General features: G+C 36.5%; 2 protein-coding genes across 2 annotated transcripts in view; one reads left to right on the forward strand and one right to left on the reverse strand.

Moving 5' to 3' along the window:
- Window positions 1-10,962, forward strand: part of CERKL (ceramide kinase like) — a 155,264-nt gene extending 144,302 nt beyond the window's left edge. Inside the window, exons 12-14 of the mRNA XM_067741332.1 lie at window positions 1,416-1,594; window positions 2,436-2,581; window positions 2,679-10,962. Of these exons, the coding sequence (XP_067597433.1) occupies window positions 1,416-1,594; window positions 2,436-2,517 (261 nt within the window). The 3' untranslated portion in view covers window positions 2,518-2,581; window positions 2,679-10,962. The remainder of the gene's footprint in view (window positions 1-1,415; window positions 1,595-2,435; window positions 2,582-2,678) is intronic.
- Window positions 1,120-17,442, reverse strand: part of ITGA4 (integrin subunit alpha 4) — an 86,510-nt gene continuing 70,187 nt past the window's right edge. The window contains exons 19-28 of the mRNA XM_067741330.1: window positions 16,220-16,315; window positions 14,919-14,998; window positions 14,428-14,517; window positions 12,617-12,707; window positions 10,080-10,187; window positions 9,146-9,271; window positions 8,264-8,383; window positions 6,236-6,334; window positions 5,748-5,867; window positions 1,120-5,261 (exon numbers count right to left, since the gene is read on the reverse strand). Of these exons, the coding sequence (XP_067597431.1) occupies window positions 5,160-5,261; window positions 5,748-5,867; window positions 6,236-6,334; window positions 8,264-8,383; window positions 9,146-9,271; window positions 10,080-10,187; window positions 12,617-12,707; window positions 14,428-14,517; window positions 14,919-14,998; window positions 16,220-16,315 (1,032 nt within the window). The 3' untranslated portion in view covers window positions 1,120-5,159. The remainder of the gene's footprint in view (window positions 5,262-5,747; window positions 5,868-6,235; window positions 6,335-8,263; window positions 8,384-9,145; window positions 9,272-10,079; window positions 10,188-12,616; window positions 12,708-14,427; window positions 14,518-14,918; window positions 14,999-16,219; window positions 16,316-17,442) is intronic.

Below are 17,442 nucleotides of genomic sequence, written 5' to 3' on the forward strand. Positions count from 1 at the left end.
TGTGCCGATGGGCCATCTGTATGTCTTCTCTGGAGAAGTGTCTATTTAGATATTCTGCCCACTTTTCGATTTTTTTATTGTTGTTATTAAATTGTATGAGCTCTTTGTATATTTTTGAAATTAAGCCCTTGTCAGTCATATCATTTGGAAATATTTTCTTCCATTCCTTAGGTTGTCTTTTAATTTTGATTATGGTTTCCTTTGCTGTGCAAAAGCTTATAAGTGTGAATAGGTCCCATTTGTTTAATTTTGATTTTATTTCTATTGCCTTGGGAGACTGATCTAAGAAAACATTGGTATGATTTATGTCAGAGAATGTTTTGCCTGTATTCTCTTCTAGGGGTTTTATGGTGTCATGTCTTATATGTAAGTCTTTAAGCCATTTTGAGTTCGTTTTTGTCTATGATGTGAGGGAATGTTCTAACTTCATTGATTTTCATGTGGCTGTCCAATTTTCCCAACACCACTTGCTGAAAAGACTGTCTTTTCCCCATTGTATATTCTTCCCTCCTTTGTCAAAGATTAAATTGTCCACAGGTGTGTGGGCTTATTTCTGGGCTCTCTATTCTGTTCCATTGATCTATGTGTCTGTTTTTGTGCCGGTACCACACTGTTTTGATTAGTAGTAGTATTTGTAGTAGCTTTGTAGTATTGTCTGAAGTCTGGGAGGGTTATGCCTCCTGCTTTGTTCTTTTTCCTCAGGGTTGCTTTGGCAATTCTGGGTCTTTTATGGTTCCATATGAATTTTAGGATTATTTGTTCTATTTCTGTGAAGAATGTCATGGGTAGTTTGATAAGGATCACATTAAATCTGTAGGTTGCTTTGGGTAGCATGACCAAGAAAGACTGAAATATGAAGCTGACTTTGTACCATGCTAGAGTGGTCAGTAAGCAACCATAATTATCATGCCACTTGTGTCCATCTTTAAAGTGAGGATGAGACAGGCAAATACCTGTCAAAATCACATGGGATGGACTTTCTCTTTTTACCTTCATAAGTTTAGTTCTTCGTAATTAAATTCCAAATGTGAAACTTATTCTAGAGTTTGCTCTACATCAGTTAAACTAGTTGACAATAATCAAGTCAGTGGATTATATAAATCCTCTATAACAACAGACCAATATTAAAGATTTAGTTTTTATTGGAAATTATTGTATACAATTTCATGGACATATACTATTTGTCATAAAACAAGTTTGCCAGCTGCTAGATCTAAATGAGCTAGGAAAGCAGAAAAGGGGCTCCTTCTTCCAAAGAAATTGGAACTAATTAGGGTTTCAAAGCTATGAAAACATCAGCATGCACACTGATATTTACTTGCAAATGAGAGCACAGTGAACTTTCCTAGTTTGCATTACAGTTAGGGATAAAGCAAGTACCAAGATTATTTGCATTTATTTTTTGTTTTTTTTAGTTTAATTTTCCATTTGTTGAGACTTACACTGTTGAAGAAGTAAAAGTTCACCCAAGGAGTAACAGCAGTGGACACAATCCAGAGGAAGAAGACGTACCACATGAAACTGCTACAGGAAGCAGTTTCCCTTGGAATGTAGATGGTGATTTAATGGAAGTTGCATCAGAGGTCCATGTTAGGTAAGTCTAATTATTTCACCATCTTGTACTATCAGTTTTGTGTCTGATAGACATATAAATGGAAGTTGCTGCCTTATAACTATCAAAACAGGCAGTTGGGCTAATATTGTTTTAAATTCGTAAGTCAGGGAAGCATAAAAAGACACATGTACAATTTTAATAAATAAAGAAGTGTAACTGTATTTATTCACTAATTGTTATGTAGAACCAAAGCATTTTCTTTGGTTATGAGTCTCTACGTTGGCATTCTGAATTACCATTCTTCACAAACTATACAGATAATGTACGTCTACAATTTCCATTTTGAATTTTAAAAAATGGATTAAGATCTCAAACCTTGTGATGCCATCTGAATAGCAGATGGTTACAATTTAATCCCCCAGTCGTTTAAAATTTCCTTTTACCCACAACAAATACTGTAACAAACACTTTGTGTTCAGCAGTTTGCTTTTATCGTCTTTCCAAAGCATACTTTACGTAAGAACAATTTTACATATTAACAAGAGCAATGGGTTACAAACAGGCTTGGGAACATGCAAACTTATTGTTGATAAGCATTATGACTCCGTGGGTAGAAGAAGTGTGCAGGGCTCCCTGAGTAGCCTGCTAGGTGTGAGCTTTCTACATGCGTGGGTGACTGGGCTTTACAGGAATTACTGCTGCTGATTTATTAGGCCCTGCATTTTTTCCTAGATGGCAGCTCTGCCATGAATGTATGCTCGTTGGCTAGCATTAGATTTCTATTTGGTATTGTGCACCACATTCGATAGGGGTTATGTGTGAAAAATAACAGAATGATAGGTTGATGAAATAATCATACATATTCTTATATTCTTTACAGAGTACACCCAAGACTTATCAATCTTTATGGAAAAAGCATGGAAGAAACGAATGATTCCAAAGTAACATGTAGTTGTTTATAAGAGGAATGTGAAAATTAGAATTTTAATATGAAGGGATACTGTCATGTTTTAAACAGATATACTTGTTTATAAGAGGAATGTGAAAATTAGAATTTTAATATGAAGGGATACTGTCATGTTTTAAACAGATACTTTAGTAAGGAAAAAACTATTTTTAAAAGAAATTAAAATTGCTATTTTTGATGTTACTAAAAATTAGCTTCTAGGCTTTAAGACATGAAATATATACAAAACGATTTAAATTCTGGTTTTTGGAAAGTATTTATTGGAATGGAAAGTAAATCTTTCATATACTTGAAATTTAAACAAACATGATATATCAATATTTAACCTAGATTAATTCCAAAATGAACTAATTTGGATTCCTGGATTTGAGTCCATCAATTCTGATGTTAAATTTCCTATAGCCTGATGCCAACAGACCACAGAGTTCATGTAAGAAAGACTGTCCTGATTTCTTGATGAGGTACGTAATCCAGCGGTATTAAATTACACAGCTAGGAAATGATACAACCAGAAATAGTACTATTTTTTCAAAAGCTCTCTAATACCTAGACTACTTGCCAAAAAGAAAAAAGATGGATTTTTAAAAAAGTTATAGTACCACTTTGGTGAATAGTCTCTGAAAGTTGAAAACTCAAAGTGGTAGGGTTTTGAAATCCATAATACACATAAACTATTCAAACTATCTAACTGGTTAGAATCCTACCTGAAATGGTGTCATTTCTAGTAGGAAGGAACAAAATTTAAATTTCCTCAGGGATCATCCTTGAGGAAGCAATTCTAAATTTGGATTTGATTTTCCACCAATGAGCCTAGACATTTTCTTGAAAGAACTACTTGTTTTTTAATCATTAAAAAAAATAGTATCTTTTGTTCAAAGGGTTCTTTAAAATTGAATTAATTTCTATTGGTACACCCCCGAATGCAGGAGCTTTCGTGCTCATTGGGTCCCGCTGCTCAAATGCCTTCACAAGTTTCTGTGCATTTTTCATTCTCCAGCCACCAATTTGTGAACAGATAACTTACAGGAATTAAGTGGTCTGAGGAAGACAGCTGTTGGCAGGGACCTCTATGAAGTAATCCTCTTCCATAGTGGTAAAGACTGCCCTCTAACCTATCACTTCCCGTAACAGATTTCGAAAATTTGGCCACAACCTTCATATCGGGACAAATCAGAGGAAATTATATTCTGGTGTTTATCAGCATTTAGTTCATATGCATGAATAAATATTACAAAAAGTGATTGTATTTGCAAGTGAAGAGGTATTTTAGACTCAGAAAAACTACTTCATTATAAAAAGTCTAAGATAACACCAACAAAAAACTTCAAATACTTCAGTCATCACTAAAACATGGAAATTTTGATGTCACATTTTTACCTGATACAAGCTAAATCTATATTTTTCAATTTTACAGTTAAATTTGCTTCTCTATTTATTTCCCTGAAGAAGAGAACGCTCTTATAGTACTGGTGAAAACACATTTCATACTTACATTTGAGGAGAAAGGAGTAACATCCAAACAAGAATTTGTTTATTTGCTGAATTTGATAGTCAACATTTTAAACAGTATCTAATTTGTATGAAATACTGGTCCCCAATATGTTCTTTGCAGAGCTTTGATTTTTAAAAATTAGTGAGGTACAGTTTTCATAGTTTACATATATCAGCTAAAGTGCAACATTCGATCTGTTTTAGAATATAAATTAGAATTCTAAGTACTGTTGTTTTTATAAACAAAAAATTTGATTAAAGATGGATTTTTACAATTTCCTCTTCAGTACCTTTCCCTTGATAAAATTGTGTTATAGAAGGACTTACTGGATTTATACCTATATAAACATATTTTCTCTTAAAAACTTACGTATATATATATATATGTACAGAAAGAAAAAAATCCATAGCTGTATAAACAATAATTAGCCAGAAATTATCCCATTAAGCTCAAACCAGTGTATAACTTCAGTCTGAAGTTTGCTCATCAGGCCATAGTATTCATAGACTGCTGAATAGATGGTTGTTGATCAAAGGTTATAGGAAATATATTACAAATCAATGTCTTTAAAGATAAAATATGCTTTAAAATGATAATGTTCCTCTTCTATTCATTAGAAAATTTGAGAACAGCCTTTCAAAAATTCTGCTAAATATTTCTAGAGAACATATTCCAAACAAGTCTCAAAGATCTATTAGAAATGAGTCCTTACCTATTTGGTGGAATTAATTTTACCAAAGCCAGCACATTCTTTTAAAGGAATGATACCTCAAAGTCCAAGTTTTCTCCAGCCGAGTTGTTTACTTCAACATAATTTTAATTCAGATGCACTCATTTCAAGGTATTGTCCAGGGATTACTTATCTTGGATAAGCTGATGCTTTAGTGTTTTTCTATCCATTTAAGAGCTGAAAGATTATCTTTTTGGATATATTAAAATATTACTTTTGGAGTTATTTTCTCTTAGAATAATCACTGCTTGGATTTTTCATCTGCATTAAGACATAACATGTCACAAGGTCATGACTAAAAGAAGTACACAGAAGAAGTCTGAGGCAAAATTCACGGTTTCTTGTAAACAATGTCTAAATTTGTTTTAGTATACTGTAACCTGAGTCTGTTATTCTCTCAATTTGAAAGAAGTCTTCAATCATCATCTTTACTGCTTTTACTGTTAATGTAACTCCAACTGTCTCTTCTGTTTTCTTGTTGTAGGATAGACTTGTACTGTCTTTTGAAGAAGCCAGCCTGAAAATAGCATTAGTCATGAACATTAGCTATTTGATATGAGTATAATAAGAGTCAATGTCAATTGTAGTCAGTAAAAATTAGTTGTTTGGGAAATAATTAGTTTGGGAAATACTGGGTTAAAGAGCATTGTTTTGTTGTTACTGCAGGATTTCTCAGTGATGCACGCACTCTCCAAAATTGAAATTCAACATATAACGTGCAGTGTTTGCCCAATGCTTAGTTAGGAAGAACATCTTTCAAAACGTTTGTTATAGTTTGAACATTTGTTGAAGATAAGTAAGTTGTTATCTTTTAAGAAGGCATATTTTTCTAGAAAGACTGTGGTACTAAAGTTAAGAGAAATATGCAATCAATCAGTATAAGAATTAACATTAAAAATACTGAAATGCTGAAATCTAGTAACGTGGGAGTCACAAGTTGGCTTTGAGGAGATCAAGAATGGCATTTTGAGTGGTTTAACAATGGTAATTATTAAAGGCTTACCTTCCACATAACATATGAAATCAATAAAAGTAAAATAAGTCCAAGTAGCAAGCTACTTAAAATAATAGCTATAGTGAAATGGCGTTTGGGTCTTTGATGATGTAGTCCTTCGAGTAGCACCTACATAAATTAACCAAAATAAAGAAACACCACTTTAAAACCTTGCCTCTATTTCGTTTGAAGCCCCTCCACGATCCCCAATAGTATTCAGAATAACCCATCCCATTCTCTTGCTGGTCTAACACAAACCATAGGAAACATTGGTAATTGTTTAGCAGAAACAGGGTGTGTAATGGGCCATATCTGTGGTTCTTCCTCCAATCCATCCTACCAAAATCACCTCCTGAAAGAGCTATGTCATGCCTTCCTGGCAGTTGTAGAAAATACCAATCCCCTGTAAAGTATATTAGGCTTGCCATGATTTTCCTGACCAAACACTAGCAATATTTTTTCCCACAATGTTTTGGTTAAAAAGGTAATAATCTTACATGTGCAACATTCTCATCCTTGTTTAGTTCAATAACTTTTGGATTTGGCTCTGGAAAAGCTGTTGCTCTTATTTCAAACTTCAGGGCTCTAGTCTCATCCTGTTTAATAAATAAAAAAAAAAGATCACTGTAGCCTGATACATCGTTTTGTTTCATGAAAACACAGAGCAGGTAAGAATCATGAGAAACTACTTCTATTCTAAAGGTTTTCACAAGTTAGCTTCTCCGGTTTCACCATTTGTAGTTAATTGCAATGCAATGCTTCCTTTGGTTCCAAAGGCATGTCCTTGGTATTAATTTATATGGCATCATTTTGTTGAAATCCTTTTATTAAACATGGCTGCTTTGCAGAGAACTTGATTTAAATGCTTATAATAGTTAATATTTAAATACTATTTGATAATTACCAGTGTATAAATACTATTTGATAATTACCAGTGTATTTTTACCTTAGCTATTGAATTTTTATTCCCAAAGAAGACTTTCTTTGTCTGATAAACATTTCCTCAAATTAATTTTATTTGGGCTTGTTTTTCTTAATAGTGTTGTCATCTTTCTGCTCTGATCAAATACAGATTAGTGTACCAAATATCGTAATGAAAAAATCCGGTACAAATATTTATAACATTCAAAAATAAAATCAGTGGCTGACCTCAGAGCTTTACTGTCTAACAGAGGGCTTTATCACCCAGAATCCAGAGCTTGGGCATCTGTGGACAGGCTCCATAGACTCTAAGGATCTTTGAAGTTGTATTCAAAATCGAGATTTTTTTATTTTTTCATATGTGCGTTCATTAGGGTAGATGAGGATATATTCTTTTGTCAAATTCTTAAAGAGGACACTATGACCAACAAAAGTTAAAACTACTGTGTAAAGGTTATTTAACATTTTGGAGAGAACATGTCGAATTTTAGGGCTAAAAATATATACTTTATCTGGAGCAGTTTTTTTCAACAGGGATGATTCTGTACCCTCGAGGAGAGTCAGCTATGTCTGGAGACATTTCTGGCTGGCAGGACTTGGGAGGGGGAGTGTACTGCCATTTAGTGGGGAGAAGCCAGCTATGCTGTTAAATATCCTACAATGCACAGGACAGCCCCTGACAACAAAGAAGCATTTGGTCCAAAATGCTACTAGTGCCCACTGTTGAGAAACCTGGACCTCAAAGAGAGTGTGAAGGCAGGCTGCAAAAGTTTAAATAACTTGTAACTAAAACAGACAGCTCTTATTTCCCTGTCTGGTGCGTGTTCCTCTTGACCACCTTGCGGTAATTTCAACTACTCCTCTTAACAAAACATAATAGCTCTCATTTCCTTTGGCTTATTATGTGCTGTGCAATAAGTGCTTTATGAAAATCATCTAATCTGCAGCAACCCTGAAAAAGAGATATTACCCATATTAATCTGATAAGGAAACTGAAGAACAGAACTCCAGATAAAACCAATGATCTCAAAGTACTTCTCATAAATATGCATACTGCTTCTTAGGAAGAAGTCCAACATGTATTTAGTTAATTTTTAATTCAACCTTTCAAAGTTCATCTTCTTAAAAGTGTGTTTGTATTTTAGTGTTGTTGATAAATTTTGATGTTTTAGTTTGATTTTCTGGAAGTCTTAATTTTTAGCAAATATATATTAATAAATGTATACGATATACAATAGTAGGTTTTTAAGCATAAAGTAATTTGGAAAGAATTTTAAGGATAGATGAAATGTTAAAGCAGCTAACTTCTCTAATTTGATCAAGGTTCATAAATAGTTGGACATGCTTTCTAAAATCTCTTAATTATAGTCTATTTACAGTCTTAGTAATCTGTTTAATTACTAAAGCCATGTCATTTAGACAGTGTATTTTGTAGTGATAAATGGAAACAGTTCTGGAGTTTCACTCCAGATTTTACATTCATTCATACCGTCTTAATTTGTTGAATGCCTCCTTACGTGACATCCTACCTGTATAAGATGGTCGCGTTTGTAGATTCTATATGAAGTCTTCTCCACAAAGTTGTCACTGTATCATAGACTTACCATTTCTAAAATGGATGGCCGACCCTCCAACTGAATGTGAACACTGGCTTCTTTTCCACTGTCCATTTTCCCAAAATTGCATGAGAAAGTTAAACAATGTGGATCAGCTCTCATGCAGTACTTGAAAAGAATACAAAAGAGCGATGTTAAAATTTCAACATTTTAAAAAAAGATGGCTAAAATATTTAGATGGCTGAATATTTAGATGGCTAAATATTTAGATGGCTAAATATACGTGGAGTTCAAGATCTGCTCCCCTTAGTGGCATTTTGCAGAAATTTATCTTGATATAAACATGGAATTAAAGATATGCTTTCATTAGTGGCACTTAAAAAATTATCTTGTTTTAAACAAAACACAAATGTTTAGTAAGTTAACAAAAACAAAGTATTCGAACTAGATCACATGTTTTCATTATTCTTATGAACTTAATCTTCTGGGATAGAAAAAGTAAGACACCTAATCAGAGTCTTGCTACGTTACATGTTCTATGTTCATTGTAAAACTTGGATCATTTTAAGGCCTTTCTTGGGTTTTTTCCCCCATACATTCACTAAAATGAAAATACTGAAAATTAATTTCATGCCACAAAGGCCGTTCAGCTGAGAACAGCATCTTGACCCGCAAAGGGTCTGACACAACGTCTGGTTGGCATAAATTGGGCACTTGTTGCATAAATAATGAAAGTATGTTGTATATATTTAACCCTGGGTGTCTCTCAACTCTCCAATCATGCCTGTTCCTCACACACAAGAACATTACCTGAACTGGCTTCTCTCCTATACTCAACTGACAGTTCAAAACCCCTTGGTTCATGGGTTTAAGTGTTTCAGTTCTGTAGGTTGGAAAGCAAAAACTACAACCTGAAAAATTGAAACTTACCAGTAGCCTCTTATCAGTCTTTGATAAAAATTTGAATATATCTTTCAGGGTCTCCATTGTGCCTTTTTTCTGCTCTAATGCACACTTTCTTTGGTAATTCTTAAAATGGCATTCTCCAACAGTAGTCTACAAAGAAAGAAAGAAAAATCTTATCCAATATTGGAAAGAACAACAGCTACATGGCTTTAAAACTTACCTTTTAAAGCTTACCTTTCCTGAAATATATCAAGTACTTATAAAATTGTGTGAAAATATTTTTTGATGTGGGAGAGATTAAATCTCTGTAGCAAAAAACGCAACAAAAACCCAGAAAAATTTTAAAGGGTTGGATATAGGTCCCAAATTGATCAAATGGCCTTAACTTTACAGAAATCAGGGCAATATGAAAAATGGACATTTGAACATTAGCATTATATTGAACATTTCTTTGGCTTTAGACATACAACAAAGTGTTCTAAAAGCATGCCCTACCATCTAAATCTGGGATTCAAGTAAGATTTTTAAGGACTATATATCAGATCTACTGAGTAGGCTTCTTTGTCGATTGTCTCAAAACTGGGAACGTAAAAACAATTCTGATAGAATCATCAACACAAAAATATTGATTCTTAAGTAGTTATTTGAGTATTAATAAAAGGCTGAAGTATTGCTTTTTCAACAGTGGTCTCAAGCTTTGTGGAGAATTCCACCAATTAAATTACTTCCACAGGTCCCTATCACAAAGAAAATCTACCAAAGATGGTACAGCATAGTTCTTTTATTGTGTTGAGTCACATGTAGAGGTTCCACCGTAATCCTGCCATTCTAATGCGATATTCAGAGTGTGCACGGTAAATGCATGGTGCGTTCGTAGTTTAGACTAAGTGTGACTGAAGTAGCAGAAATCTCCGTTTTAGCAATATTACTTAGAATAAAGGAAGGAACACATTTTTACCTGGACATCCAAAATGTTGAACAGTTTATCAGTTTGGGGAATAAAAGAATTTGGTATCGTTATTTCCACACTAATATTTGGAGCCATGCTTTGGCCAGTGTTGATAACCTGATAAGGAGAAAGAAAACTTAAACACTCAAAAAATACTTTTTATAGAAGTACAGATACCAATGAACTTTTCAGGTGAACCCATATATTTCACATAACATTTATAATGGTGGGGGTTTGGAGTTGGCAGCTGCACGGCAAAAGGAGACAGAATATCCAGTCAGAACTTTAAAACGTTTGTTAATAATATAACTAGTCATTATTCCTAGACCTCTCCTTTTGGTGCCGATTAGACCAAACTGTCTACACTGATGGTCTACCGCAGAAGTAGTCTGAGGAAAAAGACATCAATAATATACAGCTGACCCCTGAACCACTCAGGGGGATTAGGGTCACTGACCTCAGCACAGTTGAAACTCCTAATATAATGTATACTCAGCCCTGCCTACATGGTTTCTCTGTTTGCACAGATTCAACCAACCGTGGATTGTGTAGTACTACAGTATTTACTATTGAAAAAAAATCCACATGTAAGTGGACCCGTGCAGTTTAAACCTGTGTTGTTCAAGGGCCAACTGTACCTGGGTATGGCACATTATAGATCTAAAAACCATGATCGGTTGTCCTTATAACTATCCCATGAGGTGGGCTGACATTTTATTATTTGCCATCTCAGGAAAATGCTGAGGTGTTAACGTTGTAACCAAGAGGAAAGTTAAAAAGTGACAAGAAGCGGGACCAAAACCCAGGTATTCTAATTCTAAATTCTATGTGGGTTTCACAAAGTCACTCTGTGCTGAGAGGATAATCAGCAGCAGTAAGTGAATAAAAATATTTTAAATTCAGGAAAATTATAATGCTGATGCACTCATAAAATCAGAAGAGGGTAGGTTATTGGGTTTTAGAAAAAAACCAGTTTTTTAATAATGCTTAAGGGGAAGATACTTCATTACTGTTGATAAATCTGGGGTTTGCAGAACGCTGAAGAAGGAAATTGGGCCAAAATATGGCCTCCTGAGAACTATAAAACCAACACAGTAAGTCAGAAAAAAGATGTGCTACAATATCTAAATGAAATAGCATGACTCAAAGACCTGCAATAATCTTCTGAACGCACACGATGTAAATAGAGAGAGAGTATCCCTGGGCTTTGGGACAGGTGGTAACTGCCAGGCCTTGGAAGCACAAGGGCAGTTGCAAAAGGCAATGTCAGCAATGGGGACCCAGCACTGCCCAGACCTTTAGACAAGGTCTTCCTGACGCCAGCAAATAACCAAGCTCACTTACAATATTCTTTATGCATGTTCCCCTAATAACATTTAGACCTCCAAGAACATCTTCATACTTGGACAAGGCACCAAGCCTACAGACTGAAAGAATCTCCATGCCCAGTCACTCCATTGTAATTTAACTAGACAACACTTGTGAACTATTATTTGCAACGTAATAAATAGGCCTTCTAGAGTCCAACTCAGTTTCTGTTTATCAGAGTACAAACCCCCACTGGACTGTGACAGGAGCATTTTGGGGGACTTCAAAGTAGAGGGCGACATTTTTCCAACACTAGGGTATACTAGTGTAACAACAACTTGAGTATTGACTCAAAAGAATTTTGAGGTCATTCTTCTTCCACAGATTGGGGCAGTGGCCCAGGGGTTTGCATTTTGGATGAGCACCTCAAGTGATTCTGATACACATGTTGAAAAGCATTGCCTTACAAAATATGATAATGTACCTAATGCAGATTCACTCACAGTCTGTCGATTGTTATATAGCTCTTGAGAATGTGTGAGCAGTGCTTTAGGTTCAAAAAATGTGGACATTATCTCCAATTATTTGCTCATTATCAACACCCATGCTGTAACAAAAATTTCAGTTTGACGGTAAAAAGTGTTTAATGAAATTTTAGCTCTCTATTAGTATGTTAATACTTCTGGATGATGATGATACTCTTTCCTTTTTAAAAAGATTATTCAGTAAATGATGGATCACTTGTCATGGGTCATATACCAATGGCTTGAAAGGCTGACCAAGCAGACCTTAAATGGAGATGCGGAGGTAAAAGCTTCCTTTACTTGGTAAGGTTAGGACTTGTATGAAGCTTGGACCACGAAGAGGTTTCACTGATTTGCACCCAAAGATGCCTTTTCTTGACCTATTCTGATTTCTGCATGCATCTTTAGCAGATTCAGTTCCTCCCATAACTTTGCCTATTTCAGGCATTACCTCTGTTCCCAGGAGGCACTTACTGTAAGGAGAGGTAGTATAAGGAGAGTGGGCTCAATAACAGGGACAAGATGAATGGGAGAGAAGGCGCAGGGGCCCACCAGGCAAGGGCATGAGCCCTGCTGCAGCTCCCTTCTCGCCCTCAGCCAGCTGAGGTGGCCCAAAGCTGAGGGATGCCACACAGATATGATGTCCTCTGGAGCAATGCATCAGTAACATTCTTTCAGTTTGCTACAAATATCAGCACAATCAACTTTTCTTACGTGGAAAGTGAAGTTCATTTTCTCTGCCATACACATTTCAGGCTCACTTTCCTCCTTTGGGCCATACACAAACGACGTTGGGTTTACAAACCTGCCAGAAATGAATTCAGATTTAATTTAACTGTCTTATTTGATGAGGTATTAGAAACAGTCTTTCTCTCTAGTCTAAATATAGCATATCTCTTAAATATCCCTTAAATATGCCATCATTCAGACGACAGGTGCCTCTGAGTACCATGGAATACTTTTGGTTTCTTGTAAAGCTAAGAATTTTAGGGAAAATGTAATGAAATTAGAAAGCCACGTGCTCTGACTGGGGTGATCATTTCTCTTCCCGCCAATATCCTTTGCCTTCCCAATACTGCCTGGCTCACTCTAGTGACCATTCCTTCTCTCTCAGCCCTCAAATGCTTCACACAAACTTGACGAATATGAGATAAATTCTTAGCTTTTCCCTAGGGCTCCAGTATCCTCCTGTATTTCAATCTAGCTGACAGATGTTTGAGTGATTTCTTATCACGCCCAGTTCCTGCTGGCTGTTTGTAATGGACCCCAAGTCTGGGGAACAATTCAAACATCAAGAAGTAGGGCAAATTTTTGTTAGGGTACAAGGTTGTCATTCCTTTACCTGAGATGAGACACACGCACGGTCAGTAATGAACTTTAAGACGTATTTTTCTAGGAAAATCCCGACTCCCCAAGTTGCTAATATTTGGCAGCTAATATGAGGTAATATGTTAGAGACTCTTTTACAAAGGAAAGAAATGAGAAATATTCCAATGTTGTAGATTTAGGCAGCTTGACAGTTGCAGAGCATCCCTTGCTCAAAATGAGATGTGGATGACGGAAAAGCAGGAGGACATACTTATAACAGAACCAAGGAGGCGAGGCGAGGTAAGCATTCGAACCCAGGCAACGTGCAACTGACTTCTCTTTACTCCCCACTACTCGCCCTTGAATGGATTCCTCTTTCCTCCGCTGGTTTTCTCTCACAAACTGGAGAATCAGTTCCATCAGTTTCGGACACTATTTTTATATAACTATATGCCACCTTTATGGGTGGTTAAAAATGACTAGGGATGCTTTATAGTTAGGGCAACTAGAAGAGCTCATCTATTTGTCCTGTGTCTCATATTGTCTATTGCTTTAAAAATGTGGTTTTAAACAAAGATTAGTAGGCTCAATAATTTCCAGTAAAATCATGAAAGGTTTTCATGATACTCCTTTAATTCCTTCTCTTCACATCTCCTTCCTGAGTCATAGGAGGGTCCATTCAAACAATTACTAAAATTGTGAGGAATCAGTGACTGCGGGGCTGTGGCTATGGAACTCTGTAATTCACGGATATAAAGAGGGGACAAGGGAGCCGGCTCTCTTGTATCTCAATTCATCTGCCACGCAGGTAGATGCGGGGTCTGCACAAGGGCGATTTGGCCAACCTTCCACTTCTCTGAACTTCACACTTGCCCTGGCCACTGAGCATGATACAAAGTGCACGCTGGCACTCTGGGGCCCTGGCCTGCACGGCGTACCGCTGAATGGTTGGACGTGGCCTCCTATTGGGCTTTTCCAGTAAGAAATCTCCTCCATTGGGGCATTAGTTTGAGGTGGTCTCAGTGATGACTACAGAGTGGGTTAAAATAACGAACACCTAAGCAATGGGCTGCAACACCGAGGTAATTGTTAAGAGACAGAAACAGCACATGACCTTTTCTTAAAAAACTTTAAATAGGCTTTTGACCAGTAGTTTAAGAAGCAACAGAATTCAAAATCAGCTCAGAATTTTACAGGAGTCCTCCATATCTACTCACCCATGAACAGTTAGCATGACTTCATACTTGAGAGGTACTGTTAAAGTCACTTTGTTACGCTTCACGTTGCCTGTTTCTCCTTCATTTTCACTACAGAAGCAAATAGAAAACACCGTCTTAGAATCCAGTCAGCACAAAACTTCTCTTCAGAGGGAACTAGTTACGCCCCATGTATACCTAATGTACTTGGAGGTTGGTTTAAAAAATGCTTTTTGAGGAGCGGGGATAAAAGTAGACGCAGTAGTAAGAAATATTTATGTCAGAGTTGGCAGAAATTTGCTCTCATTATTTATGCTGTTATTTGCTTCTATGCTATAAAACCCTGTGTTAGAAGGGTTTTTTGTTTGTTTAACAGATCACATAAGGAAGTTTTCTCCTGCAGACAATGGAACACAGCTCCATGGTTCCCCTAAGGTCACCCCCCTTTTCTCCCCCCAAAAGTCAGGGGTTCATTTCCTTTAACACAATTGTTTTTTCATAATGAAATATACCAGGCGGCATGCACTGTGATGTTGAGATCCTCTTCTGCTCTGCTGAGTGAGCTGGCATCCAGAAGAAAGCTAATATCTGTCTGAAAAACATAGGGAACGCTCATTTTAAAAATAATCTAGGCACAAATATACAATGGAATATTACTCAGCCATAAAAAGAAACGAAATTGAGCTATTTGTAATGAGGTGGATAGACCTAGAGTCTGTCATACAGAGTGAAGTAAGTCAGAAAGAGAAAGACAAATGCCGTATGCTAACACATATATATGGAATTTAAGAAAAAAAATGTCATGAAGATCCTTGGGGTAAGACACGAATAAAGACACAGACCTACTAGAGAATGGACTTGAGGATATGGGGAGTGGGAACGGTAAGCTGTGACAAAGCAAGAGAGAGGCATGGACATATATACACTACGAAACGTAAGGTAGATAGCTAGTGGGAAGCAGCCGCATAGCACAGGGAGATCAGCTCGGTGCTTTGTGACTGCCTGGAGGGGCGGGATAGGGAGGGTGGGAGGGAGGGAAGGAGACGCAAGAGGGAAGAGATATGAGAACATATGTATATGTATAACTGATTCACTTTGTTATGAAGCAGAAACTAACACACCATTGTAAAGCAATTATACTCCAATAAAGATGTAAAAAAAAATAAAAAAATAAAAATAATCTAAAGTTTGTTTTTACAATCTGAATTTTAGTTTTTCTTATTATTTATGTTCTGTGAAATACAGATACGAAATGATGTCCTACAAGCATAGGCTAACCCTCACTCAGAGAACTACGGGGAAGCTGTCGGGTCTGTGGCAATTTTAAAGCAGCAGCATTTCCACGAGTGACGTTCAGAGACAAAGCCTCCTCTGAATGTAGATAGGCAGGTCCAGACTGACAAAATTAGAGATGCTTTAACAACTTGAGTGGGCACTCTTGCCAGAAACACCTTTTAGTAGAGGACAGGTGACATGCCTGGCAGATAGGACCACCCGGGGTGGAGTTGGGGGAGTGTTGGGGAAGGGTGAGGCTGGGCAGCGGAATTGATTGACACATTCACCTGCCCGTCCTGACACAAACAGCCGCCCCCTTTTTTTCTTTCTTTTAAACAGTGAACATTGCCAAGAATATAAACACAATCTCAAAGATCTCAAGCCCAGTTGGTTTGGGTTTTATTTCATTTAGCTACTTACTCTTAGTAAATAATAAAAACGACAACAACAAATTATTTGCATGCAGCACAAACATAAGGAAACAGAAAATATTTTATATTCATGTCAGTAACAAAAACTATAAATGCTAAATGCTTACCCTTGATAGATGATCTACATATATATAACCAACCCTGCAGTCAAGTTTTACTATGCCAGAGCTGTCTGTTACTTCGCAGTTTATTTGTTTCTCCTCCTAAAAGGAAAATGAAATAACTGGTTTAAGTAGGTAAGGAATGAGAAGTTCATAACATATGTTTAAGGATGGTTTTTGAAAAGAAAATCATCCCTGAATACTTTCTTGGAAGACTAATTTCTGTTTACTTTGGGGATAAATCAATAGGAATATAAATACACTACATAAATATGTGTGTACAAGTATAGATTCATTCTAATATTCACATATAGTCTCCACAGAATAATTCCTGGATTTGTAGCTTTCAACCATGTTTCTGTGTTCCCTAACTCAAGGTTCCTTGAAAAATCACAAAGCAAGGAATTCATAAGGTCTATATTTCATTGGCTGCCTTCTGTCTGGGTTGTGAGAGTGTGATAAAGGTATTTAATTATAACTGTAATCACAATTATATATATATTCAAATATTCAGGGAAATATAAATTTATATACATCTCACAGATGTATATTTCCCTGAATAACTGAGTTTTCCCTCTTACCATTGCAAACAGGCTCCCAAAGCTCTAGAGGAAGTGGGTAGTAGATATTTATAAGAGGTCGAAGGCCTTTCTAAATGTCCTTAGTGTGAAGAAATGGTCTCTGGATAAGAGGTGGGTAAATTTTTCTAAGAGGCAGAGGAGCATCCACGGAGAAAGTGACTGAGACTTTTCTCTTTCAAATTTAACATTATTAATACCTCACTGATGGATTTAAGTGCTCATGACTGAGGCACAGTGGTAAAAAGGAAAAAAAAAAAGGAAAAGGTCTCCAGGTGCTCCAAACTCTTGCAGGAAAGGAGAAACTTGCCTACAATCTGGTTGACACCAGGATTTTGGAATTTGACGCTGGTTCTAGCATTTTGGAGGTCCTCTGGGATCGAGACAGTGTACGTGAACTTAAAATGCAGAGCAGTAACTCTGGGAGCCCAGCATGAAGGACCAATATGGCCCGTGTAGAGACCCCAACCATGAGGAACACCATCACAGCACCAGATGAGGTTGTACCAGTGAGAAAAGCAATGACACCCGGGCAGCTTGCTTGGATAACTGGACAATCGCTTCTGTCTCACAGTAGCATTGGTAAGCAGGAAGCTGACTCTCTTGATCTCAGTCAGATCCCAAGGAACTTTCCATTTTGATTAGGGGCAC

This window comes from Pseudorca crassidens, chromosome 6, assembly GCF_039906515.1.
Source record: "Pseudorca crassidens isolate mPseCra1 chromosome 6, mPseCra1.hap1, whole genome shotgun sequence".
Lineage (NCBI taxonomy): Eukaryota > Metazoa > Chordata > Mammalia > Artiodactyla > Delphinidae > Pseudorca > Pseudorca crassidens.